The sequence below is a fragment of the Amphiura filiformis genome, chromosome 12 (assembly GCF_039555335.1).
Source record: "Amphiura filiformis chromosome 12, Afil_fr2py, whole genome shotgun sequence".
Taxonomy (NCBI): domain Eukaryota; kingdom Metazoa; phylum Echinodermata; class Ophiuroidea; order Amphilepidida; family Amphiuridae; genus Amphiura; species Amphiura filiformis.
In genome coordinates this window covers 29451449-29477506 of record NC_092639.1, presented here as the reverse complement: position 1 = coordinate 29477506, position 26058 = coordinate 29451449, and the positions used below count along the sequence as shown (strand labels likewise).

The 26058-nt window shown below is 37.7% G+C and overlaps 2 protein-coding genes across 2 annotated transcripts; one reads left to right on the top strand and one right to left on the bottom strand.

Annotated features, from left to right (window-relative positions):
- The first annotated feature begins 431 nt into the window (after nucleotides 1-431).
- Nucleotides 432-2787, top strand: LOC140165354 (uncharacterized). The gene has a single exon (XM_072188679.1). It carries the CDS (start codon nucleotides 454-456, stop codon nucleotides 2317-2319), a length of 1866 nt encoding a protein of 621 aa, XP_072044780.1. The 5' UTR covers nucleotides 432-453; the 3' UTR covers nucleotides 2320-2787.
- A 19811-nt stretch (nucleotides 2788-22598) lies between these two features.
- On the bottom strand, nucleotides 22599-24410 carry LOC140166747 (uncharacterized). The gene has a single exon (XM_072190242.1). The coding sequence runs from the start codon at nucleotides 24408-24410 to the stop codon at nucleotides 22599-22601; it is 1812 nt and encodes a 603-aa protein (XP_072046343.1).
- Nucleotides 24411-26058: the final 1648 nt, after the last annotated feature.

Sequence of the window (26058 nt, the reverse complement as noted above, 5' to 3'; positions counted from 1 at the left end):
TAAAAACATAATCTACGACACAAAGTCACGTCTACCAGCCAGACATGTCTCCCAATTGATGACAAAAGACACGTCTTATTAAAACCCGAAGTGTCTTGCATAAAAACATGACTTGTGTTTTATTTCCATGCTTGTACAGAGACATGACTTTGTGTCTAAAATAGATACATGTCTCCCAATTGATGACACATAAAGTGTCTAAATTGCCAAGACACCATTTTTACAGTGTATTTGTATACTTAAGTGATTATCGGGTTGTATCTGCAAACTTCTCGCGTTTTATCAGTCACAAATTTTGACAAATAAAATGACTTTAGACATTTGCAGAACCGAAAATAGATCATAAGGTAATTTGTCATATATGTTAAGAGATCGAGCGACAAATATAACTTATTCTATCCATTTCTATTTCAGGTGACTGATTGATAAGTCAACGTCTCTCTGCAATCAACTATGAGTGCGCTAAGCAGCAACCGACGAAGTGTGATGATCTCATCTCCCATCATACCAACAGGTATGGAAGAAGATGGAGAGGACTTTGATCCCACAGATGTTGTCCATAATGCTAACCTAGTGACTTCTACCACAACAAGTATCAAAGATTGGAGACCAATGAGTTCTATAAGTCAACCAGAAATACTCAAAAATGAGCAAGACCAAGATCTCGATGATGACGACAGTGAAGAGCTGACAAGTGATGAAGATGATGGTGAAGCTCATAGAGGAAGAAAACAATCCTCACATCAACCAAGCACCACAAGTAGGCCTGAAGATGTGAAAAGTCGTCATTTAGATAACTACGTGTTGCAAAGAAACACTTTAAGACAACCATGTAAATACAAGCCGCATGGAGGTCCGGCAAAAGGACAGCACAAATCTTTCATTACTATGACTCAGCGTTCACGAACAACATTTGACGGAATCAAAGGCACTGAAAGAAATTTGGTAAATGCATACGGAGATCGTGTTTGTAGACCTTACAGTACGTACAGTGTGTCGAAATCGTGTGAGAGACTTGCCATCAGCCCTTATGGTGGCCCAATGCTTCCTAGTGCCGTTGGTAGATACCGAGAACATCACCAATCGAGAAATCCACCAAAACTAAGTAAAGCAGTTCGCGATGCACTCAACTCAAAGTTTCAAAAATTCTATATCAATCAGGACTTGATTGCAATAACAGAAAACAAGAAACCAGCCGGTGTCCTGAAGAAACCACCTGCACCTAAGGTTTCTAGGCAAGGAGAGCGTAAACACAATTCGTTGCACCACGGAGCTGCCGAAAGAATGAACGCCGTACAAAGCACCCTTGGATGGAAAACCCCGCCTATTGTGTCCGATGGAAAGCGGTTTGGCGTTGGGTATCAAGTAGCCATGGAACTAGCGCATAATTTAGACAAACATCGCCGCGCTAGATCGGCTAATGTTGTACCCGATGTGCCTCCAGCTTATAAATCTCCGCAATCAGATAGAGCTAGGTTGAACAACCAAGCTCCTGAGTATCTTACAAATGGGGAAATGTCAATCAGAAAGTCTGTCAAAGCAAACCAGTTTGATCCGGATAAACCCAAAAAGGAACCGACCAAATTTGTCAAGAAGAGACCACCGTCTCCGCCACTTTCAAAACTATCACGAGATCAGTTCCTGCCCGAAGCGTTGCGTAGAAGAGAAGAAATAGAGGGGGTTCGATTATTTTCGGGGCAATCAGGGCTAAGACTCGGTAAAACAACGAGAAATGCACATCATGTGGAAGATACCGCACCAAGTATGCACATTGGAAGATCTTTATCAAGATTAAGTGTCCAGAGTGAAGATGATGGTGGTGAAGGAAGTGAATGTAGTGAGCTTTTTGGAGATCAAGAGGAGAAAGAACTTATGATCAGAGGTCAATCGGCGAAGCACACACCTCGATCTCAAGTTGGTGATCTGATCGATGTAGATAATTCGTACCGTGTAACAACAACTCCGATGTGTAGCCCGGAGCCTTTGTTAACACGTGGATCTACGGATAAGGGTAATGTGGAAATTGATGGTGATGAAGATGACGATGATGAAACGAAACGTTCAGTGGAAGATAATCAGACGGAGAAGTCACAAGATTTAGATACACTAACAGATGCTCAGGTGACAAAAGAGGAGCAAAGCTCAAATCATGATGATCAGCAAGATGCAAGTGTCCAAGAAAACCCAACGACATCGGGCACTGAAGAGGAGCCTTCTACTCCCCCAGTGGAGATCAGCAATGAATCTTCAAGCGGTGGCTTGCAAGATCAGAAAGAAAATGGACATGACGAAGATAAAGAAACACATGACAATCTGTAACAGGTTGCCATGGTATTTGTGTATAACAATAATGGAAAATACACGACCCTAAATCATCATCATCAGATGAGCCTGATATCTTAAGGATAGGATATGTCCTATAGGTGTTTGGAATGTGTTATTGAGGCACGTAACCATGGTAACTGTACTATGACGATACCGTAAAACCTCGTCTACAAGTATAATAGTGTGTTTTTGATGAAAGTTTAATTAAAACGAGAGGCTGTAAATATGCCAATTGATACAATAGATTGTTTTTACAATAGTACTTGTTTGTATCGGTAATTAATTTGCTCAATCTCCATAATATTATAAATTTGTCGATGGATGGTGTCTGGATTAAAAGTACTCTACATGTATATGCTTACAGACGAGGTTTTACGGTATCTTTAAATAATAACTTTTTTTCTTGGTATTTTTAGGCATAAACCAAACATAACTAAATAAGTGATGTGGTTGAGGAATAGCTATCACTTTTGAATTTGACAATTAACCGCTCCGTCTTCTAAATAAAAGAAGTTTACGAAACTATACCTCATTATTTTCAATCCGTTCCACGGAGTCAATTAAATATAGATCAAGGACATAGACGCCTCATGCGCTAATTATGAGCAGGGATTAGCACACCGAATACAGATCATCTATTGATATTTGAATCCGTGGAAAGGTTTGAAAGTATTGTAAAATTCTTATATTTCAGGAACGGTGTGGTCAATTGTCAAAATTCAAAAAGTATATGATAGCTCATTTTTCCACAGCCATGTCAGTTATTTAGTTATGTTTATAGTTGTGGTGTTAAGGGATCTAAAATGAGCGTTTATTGCTTTTCGACAGTATTTTTGTGGGACATGAGAGCACCTCAGACCTATCGAATTGCATTCTGAATACGAAGCATGTCTTTCTGATATCAAATAATTTTCATTTTTGAAAATCATAATATAATACAAATTTTATGACAAATTATAAAATATTGATATTTTTCAAATTTTTGATATTAACAGTCCTCGAAGTAAATTATATAAATCTAATGATATATTCTTAAAGTGTATGTAGCAGGGAGGAAAAGCCGACGGTCAATTGAAAAATTTTACCTTTCATATTGAAGATATGGATTTTTTTCCCAAAAAGACATAATTTTTTTTGGTGTTTTTTTGAAAAAAATCCATATCTTCCATACGAAAGGTCAAAATTTTCAATTGATCGTCGGCTTTTCATCCCACCTACATACACTTTAAGTATAAATCATCAGATTTATAAAGTTTACTTCAAGTACTGATAAATATCAAAAATATCAATTTTTAATGATTTGCCATAAAATGTGTATTAAATTGCGAATTTCAAAAAATCAAAATTATTTGATATCAGAATGACATTCTTCGTATTCAGAATGCAATTCGATATGTTCTGATGTGCTCTAATGTCCCAAAATAAATACTGTCCAAACGTTCATACCCCAGCCCTTAAAATAGCCAAACAATTAAATTTTCGACGATAGGGTCCTACAGTTCTTTCAGGGACACCCTGTATATTGGTACATTAAAATATATGAGACGGAAACCATATAATTATTAATAAATTATCAAGTCATTTTTTATTTGTCAAAATTGTGACTGATAAAACGTGAGAAGTTACAGTAACTATGCAAGTCATGAAGTCAAAATTCTTGACTCCGAGGAAATTGTAGAGGTCAAAAATTTCAGCTTACGGAAATAATATTAATTCAACATCCAACTTTAGACTATTAACGTTATTTGCTTACAATTATAAATAAACTCATTTATACCTAAAACCTATCAAAAATATGTTGGTTTTGTAAAAGAGTTCCTTCCATATTCATGAAAAATAAACATTTACTTACACGCTTCCGTCTACTTGAATAATTTCCAAGTCAGGCTAAAATCAACACTTGATATATAAATACCGGTAATCATGAATGTATATAATGGTATTATAATTTACTTCCGTTCAAAATCAGAGTACGGTTCTTAATCAAATAAAACGATCTATTTAAAGGAGGATTTCGTGATCCTAGCATCCTCTTTTTATGACATTTTTCAGTTGATATCAACGAAAAAAGCTTCCCAAAATTTCAGTTGATTCCGATTTTGCGTTTGCGAGTTATGCATGATTATGTGTATTACACAGCTCCATAATAGGTCACTGTTGTAATTTCGTTCTGGTATACCATTTTGACGATATTTTTGCTAAACAAATTAATCTGCAAGAAATTTTTGGTAGATAAACATTATGTAGCCAGAGGTTTCCAGTGGTATAAAGATCTCAATTTTTTTGAGAAAAGTGGGATGATAAGGCTGTGGATCACGAAATGCCCTTTTAATGAACAAAATAATGGCTATCATTATGAAATGAAGCGAAGGGCGATTTATCGAATTCCGGAATACCGTAAGTGACAATAATGCTTCCATTGAAATCTGTATAAATTTGATAAAGATTCCAAAAGGGTTCTTCATATTTGTCCTCTTAGGTGGACACTTGGTGATTCTTTAAATTTAAAGCAAATCCTCTCTAGTCCTTAAAAAGAACCTTAATGAACTTTGGGCAACCTGTGGAACTTTTTAGGGTTCTATAAATTCTGCAGAACTTGTGGCGGTTGTCTAATTGTTTCTTGGTGATCTTTTTAAGGGATCAAGTGCATTCTCACTAGAATATAGCCAACAGGGCACTTTAGAACCTTTTGGAACTTTTTTCTGAAACATTTTATATTGATGTTTTAAAATTATTGTAGCATAATGTTGAAAAGAAAACATTTCATGATTATTTGTGACATAAAGAATGCAGCACAGCATTTGGAACAATTTAAAAGAAAACTATTTTGTCAACATTCATATTTTGTGGCAAGATTTGTAAGATGAAAATGTAATGAAAACGATTTGGGTTCATCGTATAAAAAGCGGACACGAATACGTCAATACGCCAGAACCTTGATGATCTTTGGGTAACCTGTGGAACCTTTTGGGGTTCTATAAATTCTGCAGAACTCGTAGTGGTTTCTTTCTAAGAGTTCAAGTGCTTTCTCACTGGATTATAGTGAACACCACACTTTAGAGCTATTTTGGAACTTTTTCGTAAACATTTTATTGATGTTTTTAAAAAAAATTAAAAATTGTACAATTTAAAAAAAATTACACTTTAAAAAAAATAATGTTGAAAACAAAACATTTCAATATAATGTTATCAAAGTGACATAAAGAATGCAGCACAACAGTTGAAACGAAAACTATTTTGTCACCATTCATGTAACATATTTTGTGGCAAGATTTGTAAGATGAAAATGCAATGAAACGATTTGATGTTCGCCGTATAAAAAGCGGACACAAAGGCAACGAAAAAAGCAAACCCTTTTCTACGGGCCCGACCTATATACCCAGATTTTTTCAAGAATTGTGAAATAAATTTTTCATGTAGCTGGGAGGAAAAGTTGACGATCAATTGAAAATTTTGATCTTTCATATTGAAGATATGGATTTTTCCCCAAAAGACCTATTTTTTTGTGTGTTTTGGGGAAAAAATCCATATCTTCAATACAAAATGTCAAAATTTTCAATTGATCGTCGGCTTTTCATCCCACCGACATACACTTTAAGTATAAATCATCAGATTTATAAAATTTACTTCGAGTACTGTTAAATATCAAAAATATGAATTTTAATCATTTGCCATAAAATGTGTATTACATTGCGAATTTCAAAAAATCAAAATTATTTGATATCAGAAGGACATTCTTCGTATTCAGAATGCAATTCGATATGTCTGAATGTGCTCTAATGTCCCACAATAAATACTGTCCAGACGTTCATATCCCATCCCTTAAGGATTATGAAAACGTTTAACGCTCCTTTTTTTAAAATTAAAAACAAAATTAAATTCCTTTATTATTGTTATCTATAACATATTAGAAAAACAAGATTTTAATGCATTTTGTGAATCGAAATAAATCATTTTGATTACGTGTCAATCGTAGGTCATACAAAATGTATGTCGTCCCATCTTGCCGATCCTCAATACTACAAACAATTGTATATATTTTTGTACTATTGTACCATTTTCTTCATTTTAAATCTGTATACATGTATGTTAATGCTAAGTCAATAAAGTGGAAAGCGTACACAGCGATACCAATGTTCTCTTTTTTAAACTTAGTGCGTGGATGTTATGCCAAGAAGCGGAAAGCGTCCACTGATACCAATATTGTATACATTTTCTTCACTTTTAATAAATCTTCCCGAATGCTAAGCTAAGAAACGGAAAGCGTCCACTGATACCAATATTGTATACATTTTCTTCACTTTTAATAAATCTTCCCGAATGCTAAGCTAAGAAACGGAAAGCGTCCACTGATACCAATATTGTATACATTTTCTTCACTTTTAATAAATCTTCCCGAATGCTAAGCTAAGAAACGGAAAGCGTCCACTGATACCAATATTGTACACATTTTCTTCACTTTCCATAAATCTTAACGCATGCTAAACCAAGAAGCGGAAAGCGTCCACTGATACCAATATTGTACACAATTTCTTCACTTTCCATAAATCTTAACGCATGCTAAGCCAAGAAGCGGAAAGCGTCCACTGATACCAATATTGTACACATTTTCTTCACTTTCCATAAATCTTAACGCACGCTAAGCCAAGAAGCGGAAAGCGTCCACTGATACCAATATTGTATACATTTTCTTCACTTTCCATAAATCTTAACGCATGCTAAGCCAAGAAGCGGAAAGCGTCCACTGATACCAATATTGTATACATTTTCTTCACTTTCCATAAATCTTAACGCATGCTAAGCCAAGAAGCGGAAAGCGTCCACTGATACCAATATTGTACACATTTTCTTCACTTTCCATGAATCTTAACGCATGCTAAGCCAAGAAGCGGAAAGCGTCCACTGATACCAATATTGTATACATTTTCTTCACTTTCCATAAATCTTAACGCATGCTAAGCCAAGAAGCGTAAAGCGTCCACTGATACCAATATTGTATACATTTTCTTCACTTTCCATAAAATCTTAACGCATGCTAAGCCAAGAAGCGGAAAGCGTCCACTGATACCAATATTGTACACATTTTCTTCACTTTCCATAAATCTTAACGCATGCTAAGCCAAGAAGCGGAAAGCGTCCACTGATACCAATATTGTACACATTTTCTTCACTTTCCATAAAATCTTAACGCATGCTAAGCCAAGAAGCGGAAAGCGTCCACTGCTACCAATATTGTATACATTTTCTTCACTTTCCATAAATCTTAACGCATGCTAAGCCAAGAAGCGGAAAGCGTCCACTGATACCAATATTGTACACATTTTCTTCACTTTCCATAAAATCTTAACGCATGCTAAGCCAAGAAGCGGAAAGCGTACACTGATACCAATATTGTATACATTTTCTTCACTTTCCATAAATCTTAACGCATGCTACTGTCTGTTCAATTAGCTTAAATTCTTGTATTTTTAAGATATTTGGAAAAATAAAATATTGTGGTCAAAGTCATCAAAGAAAAGTGTTAGCACAGCCTTAGACCCAACGCCAACGTGATTTATACTTTTCAAATTCCAAAGCTCAATTTGAAACCCCATTTCTTTTCAATGTTGGTCTTTTCCCGCGAAATTTTGATAACAAGCCGTAGAACGTCGGGTACCATAAACTTTTTTGAATCAATCCATTTAGTGTAATGGGGACGATTGTCATAATAATTAGATGCGCTGAGATAGTATTTATTCGACCATCCGCATCAGGAAGTATTGTCCAACATGTTCTTCACTTTCCATAAAGCTTAACGCATGCTAAGCCAAGAAGCGGAAAGCGTCCACTGATACCAATATTGTATACATTTTCTACACTTAAACTTCAGAAAAAAGGGGGTAATTAGATATAAAACGATTAAAGCCATGTGTGATTTACTCCACAGTGACGCCTTTAAGTTTTCTCGACTTTGACAGACTACGCTCGAAGTGCTTTAATTACAGTAAAATTTATAGTTTTTATAATTTAAAAAAAGTGCATTCCGGTTTTATTCGCTAATCCCCCCATAGAGCTTCACAGTTAAGCGGCTAAGTGTTTTTTATTTATTATTTATTTTACCTCATTATTTTGGCTTAAAATGATCAGAAAACCTCCGTGACAGTTGTTACTAATATTGTGTAAAAATATTTGGCAAAGAATATCAAAATGAATCAACATGAATGAAAATTGATCAAAATCATACATTATGGCTTCAATGAATGTGCGTACATAAGGGACCGTACACAAACACTTGTAGGGGGGACCTGATGCAAAAAAATTTCATCGCGAAATTTTTTCGGCCCCCCCCCCCCCTTTACAGACCTCAAAATTTCAGGCCCGCCTTTTTTGACATGAAAATTATGGGTCAACCCCATAGAAAAGCATATAATTTTTTCCATGCAAGTTTGTGGTCATTTTTTTCAGGCCCCCCCCCCTTAGGGGGGTCAACATTTTCAGGGCCCCCTTTTTGCATCAGTCCCCCCTAACAAGTGTTTGTGAGCGGTCCCTAACCTTCATGTTCATTAACCATATGTTAACTGTGATCGCAAGTTTCGAAATCCCTCCAACATAGAGTTGAAAATCTTTCAATTATCATGATTAGGGACCGTTCACAAACACTTGTTAGGGGGGGCCTGATGCAAAAAGGGGGGGGTGGCCCTGAAAATTTTGATTCTCCTAAGGGGGGGGGCCCTGAAAAAATGACCACAAATTTTCCTGGAAATATTGAGCTTTTCTATGGGGTTGACCCATAATTTTCAGGTTAAAGGGGCCCTGAAATTTTCGAGGTCTGTAAAGGGGGGGGGGGCCGAACAATTTTCGCGATAAAATATTTTTGCATCAGGTCCCCTTACAAGTGTTTGTGAACGGTCCCTTATACACACTTTCTATTTATTTTTCAATCTGTTTCCAGTTTTTAAAACTTTGCAATAAACTTTTACAAACTAAAGTCAGTATATGCTTGCATGTTACCTCAATTTCAATTCCGATAATGGATCCTGATTCTTCCATAGTGTTTTAACTTTCAAGTGCATGTTAATTTATTTACATTTTTATACAATTTTAATTTTTGAAACGTTTAAAATTAGCATAAAAATCTCGAGTTCTAATAATAAAATCAACAATAATCGGTATTATAAAGTCAATGATCACTCAATACTTTATTAACAGTGGTTTTGATATCCTGATTAATAATAATTCGGCGACTTCAGATCTGACTTCTAAGTCAGATGGTCTGTCATTTATACTGCTAATATTCAAAGTGTTCTGAATAAATTACTAAACCACAGCAGTTCGCGTAACACTTTCTTTTCATGATTTTAACTGTTTAAAGTGTAATGATTATTTTCCAAAAAATATTTATGAGCATCTTAGAAAGAATCTTGACAATTATATAAGGCTTTTAAAACGCTGATCTGTGTGGGTGTTGCGGTTCCGAAACCAGGGCGAAATGGTTTTTTCTGCATATTTTAACACATATCCGAAAGTGGGTTAAGTGAGCTTTTAAGATGATTACATAAAGAACATTTTTAGACATTTAAAATGTCTATACGAAAATCATGGAATAAACCTGGAAGTTCTTGCTTGCTTTATTATATAAAGAACATTTTAGCAATTTTTGCCCACTGAAACAAATCACTATTACTACACTGCAAAAATTGTGTCTAGCATGGAGACATGTCTTCAGAAGACATGTCTTAATTTAGCGTCTTTGTGCAAGTCACATACCATATAACCACATATCTTGTGGTTAGTCATGACGTTATGCATATGAGTCATGTCTAGTTTAGAGACATATATAGGAAAAAGACACGACTCGAAGCATTAGTGACTTGTTAGAAGTCACTTATTCAACAACGTGTCTTTAATTAGGACATGAAGTAAGACATGTCCCATTCTGATCCTATGATTAAGCCATGACTTAAGACTATAGCTACATACTTTGTTGATGTCTTGTAGCTAGAGTCGTGTCTTGGATAAGGACATAGCTCAAAGTCCTGTCTTTCCACAAGCCATGCCTCCATGCAAGACATGACTTGCATAAGGACATGGCTAAAAAGTGGCTTCAAAGCCGCGTCTTAAAATAGCAAAATACGGCACAATTTTTGCAGTGTAAGTATATAATTAGAAATTAAGCAATGACAATTCGAATTTCAAATGGACCACTTTTATATACATACATACATACATTAAATTCTTATAAGGCGCAATATCCAGTATGATCAAGGCGCCATACAAAATACAACAAATAATACCACATGAAATATAATACAAAGCAAAAATACAAATTCAGATTAAAACAAATGAGTTTTCAAGAGTTTTTTGAAAACTGCAATTGAGCCGGCATTTCTTACATGCTGCGGAAGTGAGTTCCAAAGTGATGGGCCTGCTTTTGATGGATCCAAGTGTGTGAAAATATTGGATCCAAAAATATTGGATCCAAAACATAATAATGATAAAATTGGATGCTTTATACATGTACGCCCAATACGGTATTTATTTCGTCTCGCTATGACTTTTAAAATATTGGACGAGACGTATATTTTTGCTCGACCAATAACATGAATAATATGGGCTCAATCGATCCAATTTTATATCAATGCCAGGTCCGCGCGTATAGGAAACCAATGTATTTTTTTTCAATGTGGGTTCATTTAGTCCACTTAGAGCCATAATAATACGATTTTATAATATACTGCGCCAATAAAGTATCCTTACACTTGGAAAAATAATCACAATTTCAAAACTGAACAAGATTGGGGTAAATTTGTTTTTTAATAGATGCACTATCTAAGCCTGCACATTATGATACCACATTGAACATGTTGAATCCAATGTGACCTCAAGAAGTAAAGTTACAAGCAATTGAATAGACGAAGGTCCAGTTTTAAAAGTGACAAACTGGTCTATACAAGGCGCAAAAAGATTCCAACAAGCGCAACAAAGAGACACAGGAAGTTTCTTCAATGAAGCGTTATTTAGAGCAGTTTTTATTTTAGTTTTTACTTCTCTGTACTTTTCATAACTTTCATTTTATTTGTCAGTTCTTTTGTTTCAGTTTTCTTTTGTTCCTTTTGTTTTAAATTAAGCCAAACGCATAAATTAGCCATTCACCACTCTCAAACCAGATTTGTGGTCTGTGGAGTTTTGAATAGGCCAGTTTGTCACTTTTAAAACTGGACCTTCGTCTAATCAAATGCTTGTAACTTTACTTCTTGAAGTCACATTGGATTCAATGTGGTGTCATAATGTGCAGGATTAGATAGTGCATCTATTAAAAAAAATTTACCCCAATATTGTTCAGTTTGGAAATTGTGATTATTTTTCCAAGTGTAAGGATACTTTATTGGCGCAGTATATATAGGCCTATGAAATTGTTTTTTTCAAACCTGATTTTGTGGCATAGGCCTATTTGTAGTGTTTACACATGTCCCAACTTAGGCCGAAATGGAATCAGTCAAATTTGTTGTGTCAACAGAGCAATTTTGACATAAAGTCATCCTGTGACTTTTAAAATATATGGAGTTCTTGCAGCTGCAGTTGGTTCAAGACTTTTATAACATTGGAGTGATTCCCAGCTTTTGAATCGAGATAGCAGCTAGCTCAATTCAACATTGCACGCCAATGTAGTATCTCTTGTCAATTCACATGTTGTGTTTTTCTTTACCTTTTGAACGGTCCATTCCAAAATAATGTGAGGATTCCAATTATAATGATCAGATCATACAATTTTAGAAGAAAAACGGTTCCAAACGGGCTCTTTATTTGCATTGCCCTTTTAGGAGAACCCTTGATTGTCCTTAAAAGGAACGAACAGACCTTTGGGCACTCTGATGAACTTTTGCAGTAAATGCAGTTTTTTAAAATACCTGTACCATTTAGTCAGGAGGAATATGCAAAGGCAAAGACTGCACTGGTAGAAGGGAAGAGTTGCGGAGAGGATGGTATTCCACCAGAGGTACTTAAAAGATGTGATCTGGATGGCATAGTGTTGGAGTTTTGCAACAATGCACTGATTAAAGGAAGCAAGCCTGACCAGTGGTCTATCCTCAACATAGTACCAATTCCTAAGTCAGGAGATCTTAGTCAAGCAGGGAACTATCGAGGGATAAGCTTAAGCTCAGTTGTTGCCAATATATTCAACAAAATGATTCTCAACAGGATCAGGCCTGAAGTAGAAGTAGAAGTTCTTATGATCAACCAGAATGGTTTCAGGGTTGGCCGAACAACAGTAAGCCACATACTTGCCCTAAGGAGGATCATTGAAGGAGTTAAGGCTAAAAACCTGCCTGCAATAATAACCTTTATAGACTTCAGGAAAGCCTTTGATACCATTCATAGAGGAAATATGCTGCAAATTCTCAAAGCCTATGGAATCCCTAATCAACTTGTGGAAGGTATAGCAAGAATGTATGAAAATACCAAGCAAAAGTAGTTTTACCAGATGGAGAAACTGAACTGTTTGATATACTTGCTGGTGTACCCTTACCCCATACCTCTTTGTGGTGGTATTGGACCATGGATTGAGGGAGGCAGTTGAAGGCAAAGAAGAGCAGCTTGGATTACAGCTGGAGAAGAGAAGAAGCAGACGAATCGGGCCTGAAGTGCTAACAGATTTAGACTTTGCAGACGACATACGGTAGCCCTACTGTCAGAGGAAATCTAAGGGTTGAATCATCTGTTGGAAAAGTTGGCCTCAAAATGAACGCTTCAAAAACAAAGTTCATGTCTTTCAACCAAAATCAACAGATATCTATCCAGACAAACAATGGCACCAAACTAGGTGAGCGACTTCAAGTATCTGGGTGCATATGCACTGCAAATTTTCCCGAACACATGACGCTTCTCAGACGCGTCCGGGGTGTTCATAATTGTCTCTTTAGAACACTAGTGTTTTTGAAAATATGATAAGCCTAGCACATTAGTGTTCTTTTAGTATAATGTAGAACACACAGTATTGGTCAGACGTGTCACAAGTGTTCTGAATGATTATATTGAATACTGGTGTTCAAAAATGGAACGCATGAGGCAATGATACCGATGTGGATGAGCAGAAAGAGGGGTTGGAGAGCTGCGACGTGTCAGCGAGAAATACACAGTGCTCCTTTGAAGGAGGGATATAAGTGACTACAACAACAATGGCGATGCAGCGTGGAAACGCTATTCCAAACTGTCTTTTTCAAGAAGGATTTAGGGAAGAATGAAATTCAGGGCAACTTTGGGAGTCCGTATATCTGTTGACAGCGATGAACAAGCATCGGAGAGACACAAGAGGGCGAGATGGTCGAGCGGTTATAGGCGTTACGCTGTCAGCCGGGAGATACGATCGGCGAGGGTTCGAGCATTGGGCTTGCCTTATGTGAAATCTCTCGGATTTCATCGGAATTCTTCTGAACACCGCCATTATATTGTTTATACTACCATGCATTTGTTACTGTCGAGTAATGAGATTTTGAAAATGTATGAACAAAGGTTGAACACCAGCATTCTGAAAAGCAATGTTTGAACACGTGTCATGTGTTAAAAAACCGTTACATTTCTTTAATGTGTCCGAGGTGTTCATAGGTAGTAATTTTGAACACCAGTGTTTAAAGGATTAGAACACGTTACACTAGTGTTCTGAGGTAATAACACATGTGTTCTCTACATTAACACTAGTGTTCTCTAAATAAGTTGAACACGTGTCATGTGTTAAAAAAAACCGTTACACTAATGAACGCGTTCCATGTGTTCTGGCCAATTTGCAGTGTGGATGGCGGAAAAAGATGTAAAAACACGCAAAGCAGCTGCATGGAGAGCATGTAACAGCCTCAACAATATCTGGAGGTCAACTCTCGCAAGGAAATTCAAGATCCGTTTATTTGCTGCTACCGTCGAATCCGTTCTAACCTATGGATGCGAAGCATGGACCATGTCTCCCAGACTATGTAAATAACTAGATGGTTGCTACACAAAAATGCTTAGAACAGTATACAACATCAATTGGAAGCAGTACATCACGAACAAGGAACTGTATGGTGACCTTCCGAAACTTTCACGGAAGATCAGAGAGAGGAGGACACGTTTCGCTGGGCACGCGTACAGAAGCAAAAATGAGCCTGTAGCTAAGCTGATCCACTGGATACCAAAACATGGAAACAGAAAACCTGGTAGACCATATCGTGAATAAATCTGTGGATTAAATTCCCAGAAAATAAAAACGGTTTGTTCCAGAACTCTAATTTTATGGATCTACTAAATACACTTTTCAAACCGACGCAGCCACAACTAACTTCCCTCTATAACATATGTGGATGTATTGAAACAGGACACTGGACTGGATGTTATGGATTTGGGAACGGCCATGCAGGACAGAAGGACTTGGCGTGCTGTTGTAGTTCGAGGACACCACTCATCTCAAGCAAGCAAGCAAGCAAGCAAGCAAGCAAGCAAGCAAGCAGAACCTGTAATGGTCTTCAAACATGTCAAATGGTTCTTCTACTTTCAGAGACATTTTTTGAGAAGTAAGTGCGAGGATTCTCATATGCAGAAGGACATTTGGGAACCTTTCTTAAAAAAGAGTATAAGCCATTTGCACATTTGTATAGGTGTTTTGGTTTGTTTTGTGAAGGTTTTTTAAAACTGTGTGGTCCGTATGCACAAAAGGTTAGGCCGGGTCTAAAGTTAGACCCGTAAGTGGAATTAAGTTCCATCAGGAATGGTCCTTATTGTTTCTTTCCTAGATTAGCTAGCAAATTCTAAAGATTTAAATACAAAGTTCAAAAATAATACGAAATAAATTAAGCAAATGTGAAGGAAAATATCCTTTCTCCTAGGACTAAATTCCACTCAGACGTCTAACTCTTTTGTGCATACGGACCTGTGTGTAGCCAATTACTACTTCTCAGATTTAATTTGATCTTGTTGCATCTGATTCGAAGACTATAAAGATTACCATGTAAAAGGTGCAAAATGTTTGTGAAAACTTATCAGAAAATGTCTGCATACCCAGGTCTTCGTGTATTGTGTCTAGGCCTATATATCATCGCGAGACAGTGTCTTTAAAATCTTGGCCTATGAAAATGATCATCTATTGGAATTTTTGATCATCAATATGATGTATTATCATCTAATCGATAAACTGACGATTCTTCCTTCTGAGCAATCCTGCTAAAGCAACATCGGCAAAAGTTTGGGCATAAGTCTTCTTTAGCTCGTACACCTTGAGGTCGCCTGTTTAACATTGATCTCCATGGCGGAGACGATCTGATGATCTTGGTCCGATTAGTTGTGCTGAACCATCCACATCGTCCGCTTGCTTTGCTTGATGTCGCAGCTGAACGATTAGCTCGGGATTGTGTCCAGGTGGATGGCGTTGTGTTTGGTCTAGAACTGAATTGGGATATATTTGCTGTGCGGTATATATTGGGTGTTGTGCGTGGACGGAACGTGTTTGAGTAACTGTTAGTAGTAAGTTTAATATCATGAATATTCAGACTTATTTGGCAGCCAGACGTTGCTTTTGTATAAGCTTTTTCCATCTGTCTTTTTGATTGAAAACCACGTCCAACAAAATCGTTATTCGGATCTTCACGATTATTCTGCCCTGAGGGCGAATTCGCAGTAATGCGAAACGGGCTTCCCGGATAGGAGACCCAATAGTACCGAGATTCGTAACAATTCAACGTCCACATCTGTTCATTTCTCGATGTGACATCATCAGACCGGGATCCTGTGTAATCCGGGATTGTGCCTGAAGCCGATGAAATATGGTTACGCTTTGTAGACGATTTTGCAAAATATCCACTTGTTAAAGTACGGGAAGTAAACCCGCTGTTTGTTCTCTTATATGCCATGTTGTTCCTCACTGTGAACACTTCACGGGATCGAAGGTCATATTAGTTATCAGATTCAATCATGCAGAACCAGCTTTAGACAGATCTAGTTGATCTTCACATTGGCATATTAGTTCATTTCCATTCTAACCATGTATTTATTTTATCCATCACATGCCACAGTCTGAAAAAGAAGCACCGGACTGTTCGAATTCTGTTTTATATTGCGCACTCACTTCCTCCACCAGGAGCCTATAATGATCAGCAGTTGGCATGTGACTTCCTTAGCCTGAATCCTTCTGGCCTATGATGACGGCGCCTTTTATTTACCCACAATCCTTCACGTTGCCAACAGCCGGCACAACCCGATGACCGTGCGTAGTTGTTGAAAGACTGAAGGATCCAATTTATGACTTCCTTGTGACTGACCACATCAAGATCAAGTTCATTCCAGCATGGAAATAGTAGATACTATTTCCATGATTCCAGTATCAAGATGATAAATCTTAGTTCATGGCCAATGCTTTTATGCTTTAGACAAAGTGTGAAGTTGACCTGAGTTGGTGACGAATGTTACGTATAGATATAAACGCTTCACACAATTCGCGTATTAAAACTGCAGTGATGGGCATGTCGTGGGATGAAGTTCTTGAATGCAGTCAGGGTCATGCACATGTGGTCAAAGCTCAATTTGAAGGCACCGGTGAGCTTTTGCTATACTATAATACTATCCCGGACGATATATCATACAAAGAAAAATGTTCAAGCCATTCACTGACAGTTTAGGATGATCTCGAGAATGAAACCCCTTCAGTTCAACAAAAACATCAGAAAAAATTTGTATCATTTGGGCTTGGAAAACCCCTGAAGATGGTCTCAATTAGCCCGCAATTAGCACCAATTAATGTTGAGTAGTGGTGTCCTCCAACATCGTAGTGTGTTCGGTTGAGCCTCCTTGAGTAGGTTATTGTGATTCTGTATGTACAGGCTACCACGTCGTCATCAGTCATCGCCAAGCAACTGTTCCGGGGTTCTATTGACAAAATGATATAGCAATTAAAATCAATCAATTAATTAAACTCACTACTTCTTTGTCTTCATTTCCCATGTTTCCGATCAACATGATCAACATTAATTTATCATTGATAAAAAGACTCTTACACATTTCTGTCATAAATAGTGGGATAGCCGGGAGAGGAATGGAGGATGCCCAACGAGGGGATGCACTCAACACAAATGACCATACGGGTATGCTCCCCCGGAAAGACCCCTATTTTTTGGGACCGCGCAGCTCCGAAAGACCAGTGAATTGTACCAAAACAGAGCGCTAAAAGACCCCCTGACAATTTCAGCTCTAAAAGACATTGGCTCATTCCTCACATTTCTAGGGTTTTTTTCAGGCAATTTTCAACCAGAAAGCCGAGAAAGACCTTGATTTTGATTGTTCGCAGCTCCAAAAGACCCCCTCACCTGTCGCAGCTCCAATAGACCCCGAACGCGTCAGTTCCCAAAGACCCACCACCTCAAAATTCTGGGGGAGCATACCCTGCACCAAAATTGTAGCTTATGGTGTGCCTAGGGCGGGGTCCAGGGGTTGACTGAAAAACGGAATAAATATTGCCAAGATTGTTTCATGTGGGGCTAATGTGCCGTCCGCGTGGCGCACGTCTGTCCCAGTATTAAAAAGTTTAATATTGTGGACGCGATTCGCGCGACCAATTTGCCCGGCGAATTTGTATTATTGTTCTGAAAATTTTATGTTATAAATTTGAGCAATCATTTTATTAGTTGGTCAAATTCAATAGTATATATGTGATATATCGTCACCACGATATACATATTAATGTTGAAGCGTGAAAGGTAGCTAAAGGTTAATTATCAATTTATCACAACATAATAAAATTATTGCCAAATTAAATTCATAACGTAAAATGCCCGGCATAAACGATATTCACAATTATACATGTAGGCTAAAAGTATATGATTTGATTAACTAAAACAACGAATATTTTGGAAATTAGATATTCCATACGCCAAACCACTATAAAACTACACCGTCATTTAATAAGGTGTATGCCTTAATTGAAGAGTGAAATGAATTTCTTAATAACATTATCAAATTAACATTTTATGATAAAGACTAAGTTTAATTAATTTCATTTCATTTTAAACATGTTACGGTAACTGTTACCATGGTTACAGTGTGGGAGTTTCTTTAATAATATTAGCCAAATATTGTCCTACCTTCCTGGAATTCGTCCTACTTCAAATCCCGACTGCACGATACGGGGTTCTCCCGTGCCATAACTAGACGCATTGTGGTCGCCTCTGAGCTCCTCTGCCTCTGTTATAATTTTTCATGCTATTATAAACTAATCAAATATTGAAATAAAACAATTAAGATTTCATTAGGGACAATGTGTGATATGAATTGACTAGCCATTAGTTTGTAAGGGACACTCTTTAATTGACGATTGTTTTTGCACAGTGGCACACTAGAGCCTTAGGTGACGAAAAAAGAAAAACCCGCCGTACAGGCCCGACTGCGGACCCCCGGTGCGGACCCAGATTTTACAAGAATTGCGACAATTTTTCCTGTACAAATGAATGGGACCGCCACGGTAGGCCTACACCACTGCATTTAATACGTAAAAAAAACCGACTGACCGACCCTTTTAAAAAAAAGGTCCACGTCCGTTAGACAGGGCCGGATTTACCATTGAGTCAGATGGGTCCAGGTCCAGGGTCCGGGCCCCAAATTACCCTGTGCATCCCGAAAATACCATATTTTGGGCCAAAATATCATGGTACAAAATAGCAAAATTCACATTCATTTTGGGCTAATAACAGTCCAAAATTGATTTTTATTTAGAGCTTCCCGCGCACATGTATGTCCAAGTAAAATCGAAACTAGATCCCGTCTCCCCAGTGGCGTAACTAGGGGGAGGAAGGTGGCAACCAAATTGACCAATTCAGCATCGATTCTGCGCCCCTCTATTCAACTAGTAACCAAAGTTAATTAGTGGTAGGCCTTATTTGTCCAAAAATTTCGCGCGCTCTGCGCGCAAGTTGTTTCAAGAAGGGGGGTGCATTATGTATCCTTGGCGGGGGGCGCTACCAACCCTAGTTACGCCATTGCGTCTCCCATAACCAAAATTTGGCCTGTGAATTGCACACCGCGCCGAGCCTCAATTTTTTGGCATGGTCCAGAGCCACGAAAAAGGTAAATCAGGCATGCGTAGACCTCAGACTAGAAAACCAACTGGTTTACTGGTCTCTGGTTACATATGGGAGATCAATCAGATTATGTACCTCAAATGCCTATTTTTATTAAATTTACTATTTTTCATTATGACCCACATATGTACAAATGAAAGACATGTAAAAAAAGTAGACAATTAACATGATTACGTCTTGCTCTGATAATTATTACGACTAAATTTGATGGGGTGACGGTTGTGCGGTCTTTTTGTTTCAAATGAGCGGTACGATAAATATCCTTCCATAGCTTTCAAACGAAATTTCTTTCATTTTGAGTAATTTTGTTACTGAATATTCATTCATGGTCGGGGGAGGCACTTAACAAAACTGACCATACGGGTATGTTCCCCCTGAAAGACCCCCTTTTTGGATTTCGCAGCTCCGAAAGACCCCCTATAAAAATAGAGCTCCGAAAGACCCTTGATTTTGATCATTTCAGCTCTATAAGACCCCAAAATTGCTCATTCCTCATATTTCTGTTTTTCATGTGATTTTCAACAAGAAAGCCAAGAAAGACACTTGATTTTGACTGTTCGCAGCTCCAAAAGACCCCCTATTACCAGTGCGCCGTCAGCTCCCATTAAGACCCACCACCTCAAAATTCCGGGGGAACATACCCACCAATATTTTTTGATGTGCCCCCCGGATTCATGGTTTCCAAAATCTGCAGGTAATTATACAGGTCTAGACTTACTAATAATTTGAACTGTTTTAGTAGATAAAACTTTTAAATTCTCACATGATCCCTAAATGAAATGAGAAATGTAACACATTACGAGCAAGCAGTAAGACATTTAATATTTGCACTTTTGAAAACCAATATTGAATTAACATCCCGCGGAGGAGTATAGAAATAACTATTTCGACTTTTAGCATCATCCCATCAAATCCCTGGCAAATTAGCTTAATGTGTTTGGATACCTGGGCGACGTACCTGATGGCTTGATGTTTAATCGGATAGCCACTTCTAGACCACAATACGCTTGTAGAAACCAGCAGTCTAAGGCCGAGTAAAAAAATAAAAAAGTTTAGCGTCCGCCCTCCTCGTTTTTGGAGATTTTTCACATTTCTTTTTATTTTGTAAATTTGTATTTATAACTTCTTCTCAAAGATGTTTCAGAAGTTGAAATTTTGTATACAGCCTTGCAAATGTATAAGACGCATTTCAGAAGAGTTTTGTGATAGGAGGGGCCTACCTATCATTCGCCATAACCCGGGCCATAAGAATCTCAATTTCACCACGCCAAAATAAATTTTGGCTCGCCGAAATAAATGTCACCTCTCCGAAATTCTTTACCAATCAAAATAGTTCCTTGTCGCCTGGACCCAATCAAAAGCAAGCTGAAAATTCAGGGGCGTAGCAAGAGCATCGGGGGCACATGGACAAGAGACAGTGCGGGCCGTTTATTCAGGGCCGGATTTACCATTGGGCCAGAGGGGCCCCCAAAATTGCCCTGTGCATGTTCCTTTTAGCCCGACAACACCATGTTTTGGACCAAAATATGGTAAAATTGCACAATTTGGCGCGCTTCGCACATATTATATAGCCCTTCACATAGCAAAATTCACCTTCATTTTGGGCTAAAATTGTCTGAAATTAAAATTTTATTTCGCGCGCAAATGTCTCAGTAAAATCTGGACAAAAAATGCTTATCTCCTCTAATTTGTAATGCTTCTGCCACCACACCAAAATTAATTTTGGCGAGAAAATAATTTTGGCTAATGGCTAGGAGAAATTCAATCCAATCAGAGCTCGTCTTATAGACACTGTGGCCATCTGTTGGTAAAACATATCTGGTAAGATGAATTCTCATTGGTCCGAATTTCTCCACGCCAAAATTAATTTTGGCGAGGTGAAATTAATTTTGGTGAGGAGAAATTAATTTGGCGAGGAGAAATTCAATCCAATCAGAACTCGTCTTATAGACACTGTTGGCAAAACTTTTAAGATGAATTCTCATTGGTCAGAATTTCTCCACGCCAAAATTAATTTTGGCGAGGTGAAACTAATTTTGGCCAGAAATTAATTTGGCGAGGTGAAATTAATTTTGGCGAGGAGAAATTCAATCCAATCAGAACTCGTCTTATAGACACTGTTGGCCAACTTAACTTGTAAGATTAATTCTCAATGGTCAGAATTTCTCCACGCCAAAATTAATTCAATCCAATCAGAACTCGTCTTTAAACAAAAAGAAAAAAGCCCCTTTAGTTCCCTTTTTCAACACACCAGGACGCTAAACATGTTTTTTTAATTTTTACTTTGGCCTAAAAAAGAAGTGACAAGGACGGATTTATTTAGGGCAATGACTTGCATTGTGAGATTTTGTTTATAAAATGTTGAATAATTAGAGAATCAAGGTATTGCTTTTAACCGCTGTAGATCATCCATCGTCTCATATAACACGGGATGAGGGATGGGAGACAATCATTATTCAAGTAAAACGAGGCGAACGACAGCGGCTAAAAATAATAGGCCTACCTTTATTCTCAAACACTTCAAATGCAATAACATAAACATAAACAATGCGATTTATAAAGCGCCTTTTACAAAAGTAGGTAAAGCGCTAAAAGAGAGAAAGACAAGAAAGGAAAAAGAGCTAATCAGTGGGAAAGAGGTGGGTTTTAAGGAGATTCTTGAACATGTTGAACGTGGTAATATTTTCTTGACCTCGGACAGTGGTGGGCAACTCGTTCCAAAGGCGCGGCCCCACGTTGAAAAGGCGCGATCGCCAGCTTGTTTCTTGGAACGAGGCACTTCAAATGTGACAGCAGCGTCAGATCGAAGCGCATAAGATGTTTTGTGGGTCCGAGGTTGAAAATAAGAAGAGATGTAATCAGGAGATTGAGTGTGAAATGCTTTGAATGTCTGGAGAAGACTCTTGAACTGTATTCTTTGGGCAACATGCAACCAGTGGAGAGATTGGAGAAGAGGAGAGGCATGACTGCGACTCGGTTGCCTGAAGATAAGACGGGCAGACTTATTTTGGAGGACTTGAAGACGGTTTAGGTGTTTTTTATCTATACCATTGAAGAGTAAGTTACAATAGTCCAGTTTGGATAAAATGAGAGTGCGGACAATGTTATGACAAGTGTCGGTATCTAAGTATTTACGGATACGATTGAGATTACGCAGCTGCCAGTTAATGGTACGAGACAAATTGGTAGTGTGATCAGCCATTGTCAAAAAATAACACCCAGGTTACGGATGCTAGGGGAAGATGGAATTTCCTGATTACCAAGATGAAGGGTGAGATATTGCAGGGTCTTATAGTGGTGAGCAGATGAAGCAATAAAAAACTCAGTCTTAGATTGATTGAGTTTCAATCTATTTCTCAGCATCCAAGCCTGCAGATCATTAACGCACTGGCTCAACTTAAATAATGCGCAAGCAGCATCACCGTGACAATTCGGATCAAAGATCGTATAAATCTGAACGTCATCAGCATAAATGTGGTAGAGTAGGTGATGGCTCTCAATGATTTGACCAACTCTCCGGGTGTAGTACGTAAAAGCCTGGGGGCCGATGACTGAGCCCTGGGGGACTCCATAAATGAGGCTTTTATCGTCAGAAAAAACACCATCAATATGAACTCTCCCAGTCCTACCCTCAAGGTAGGTCTTGAACCAGTTTTGCACCTTACCCTTGATACCGAAATCACCAGCGAGCCGTTCCAGAAGGATACCGTGATCCACGGTATCAAAAGCTGCTGAAAGATCAAGCATCAGAAGTAGAACGGCCTGCTGGTTGTCGATAGCCCTAAGAATGTCATTCTGGACACAGGTAAGCGCAGTCTCGGTACTGTGAGAAACTTTGTAGGCTGACTGGTGCGGATCCGACAACTCATAGACATTGATGTAATTAGAGACCTGAGTAGAAACCACTTTCTCAATAAGTTTGCCCACAAATGGCAAATTTGAGACGGGGCGATAATTGCTTAACAGGTTCCTATCAAGAGAAGGATTCTTCAGGACTGGTGTTATTACTGCTTTACTAAGCTCTGCAGGAAAAACACCTGAAGAGAGGGAAACATTGACAATGGCAGTCAGAATGGTAGCAAGGGTCTCAAGATCTTGTTTGACCAACCATGTGGGCATGGGATCCAGAGGACAACTCTTGGTTGGACACTTCTCAATGATTTTACACAGATCGTCTTCAGTGATAAGTTGGAAATCAAAAAGGTTACATGAAACAACAGATTGATTTTCATTACATGATACAACAGATTGATTCTCATGAGATGTGGTAGAGTTACTGCTACATGGATCATACATATCAAGTTCACACCTTATCTTATTTACCTTACCAACAAAATAATCACAAAAATTATTAGCAAGTTCAGCAGATGTGTCACTATCAGGCAGAACATTTCCACTGACATTAAGCAGCTCATTTACTGTTTTGTAAATGTCCTTAGACTTAGAGCTAGATGTACAGTCTGCAAATTTATTTTTGTAGAAATTTGATTTTTCCCTAACAATAACATCGGCAGCAGTACTCTTTGCAACGATGTAGATTTGATAGTCGGCATCCAAGCCGGTCTTTCTCCAACGTCTTTCGTAACGTCTCCTCTCGATCTCACGACGGGCTTTTATCACATCGTCGTTATACCATTTTGGTTTGAACCGAACAGATCGAGGCTTAGACTTTACAGGAGCATGAGTATCCAAAACATTAAGACACGTATTATTATAACCCTTCACAAGATCATTAACGTTCGTGTGACCTTGCTCAAGAACAGAGTTTATCTTCTCTGCAAGATCAGTAGCAAAAATCTGGTGGTCAATAGCTTTAAAATTACGTGAGACTCTAAATGTTTTGGAAATCATAACTCTAGTTACATCAAGAACACAATTTATCATGAGATGGTCAGAGTAGTAAGTAGGGTTTACATCCCATTCGCTAACCAATGTCTCATCGTCCTTAACTATAAGCAGATCTAAGGTGCGGAGAAGTCTATGCGTTGGAACATCAACGAGCTGACGATACCCCATGGAAGAGAGAATGGTGCAGAACTGTTTCACTTCAGGCTTTGCAAGCATGCAAAGTTTAATCAAATTAAATCCTACTTAATACAATTACAAGGAAGTTACGTGGGGCTTAGAATACCATTATTTCGTTTTCCTATGTTTTTATTTTGAGTAAAAACTAAAAATACTAAATTTGTATTATTCTTTTATGATATGATTAGACATTTGGCCTGTTTTGTTAACCTAAATTTGGATTTCAAGATAGGAATGAATTCATTGTCAGCTTTGAAGCCACAGTAAACGATCTTTTGAATAAAATTCGCACAAGACCTGGAATATGATAACATTTTGCTTTTTTGAGATCTTGATATTATTGGAAATAAAAAACTGACACTAATTTGTTTTTGTAAAAAAATATACCTCTTTGAATAAATTGGACTAATGCTGACTTGTCATTTACAGATATTATTTCTGTACCAGATTTTGCTCTTGACATTTAGAAAATCTTTCAACTTGGTGAGTGGCAGGCCTACACACACAGTTATTTTGTCATGCCGATGAGTCCACTCCAGATGATATGTCCCCGGGATATGTCCCCTTTTAAATTTTTACAATAGTGCATTTTATAATCTTATATGGAGGGTTCAGAACCAGAAAGCCGTAACTCACTATGAACAGCTCTCACAAACTTTCAGTTTCTTTGATAATTGAAAATCATTATGATCTTCACTTTATTATCTACTCTTGCTCATATACAATATGGATATTCAATAACTCAAATTGACATTTAAGGTAAGAAACAAAAGTTTTTTACTTGAAGTTGATGTTATCATCTGCAGATGAAGTAATGGGCAACTGGGGGAGAGATGGGGGGGGGGGGGGTGCATAAACAGAGAGTGGGGAAGAGAGACAGAGAGAAAAAACTAATACTAATTATAAAAAAATAATAAATTCTAATGCAATATTTAAATTTCATAGATAAAAATAATTATAACAAAATACAATCCAAAAATATATTTACATACATAGACTAAATTATTTCAGTCTGATGGAAAAATTGAGTTTAGTGCAAATTCATAATCATTTCATTAATGTAAAAGCCTCATAACTGGTATGGCTCGTAAATAATCCTGAAACAAAGATTAGAGCCCATAAAAAAGTAAAAATATTTCTAATAAAATGTAGTGATGTATTTTTGGACATCAGGAGTAGCTATCACTAACATTTACAAATGCACACCTACGTCTTGGTACTCTCCACATGGGTGCCGACTAGAGACGGAAAGTTCCAATTTCTTCTCTAAAAATTCAAAAATGTCATAATTGTACATTATCATGGCCATATTTGGAATCAGCATGACAAATGCATCAAAACGAGTACAAGCAAGCCCACGTGCCCGTACACAGGACTTTTTTGGGGGGGTGGGTGCTGATTTTGAAAAAGAGGACCTTTTTTTTTTCAAGGGGGGGCAATTTTGTGAAAAGTGGAGTTTCTTACAAAATTTGGACCTTTTTTGACCAAAACAGCATAAAAAACTCAATTGTAATTTTTTGGGACTTTTTGCATTTTTGCACCCCCTGCGTACGGGCCTGCAAGCCCAGTATTGTTTCAATGGTTTTTGAAATAGCTCTTGATATTTTGAGAAAATATCTCAAAACTTTGGCTTTTCATG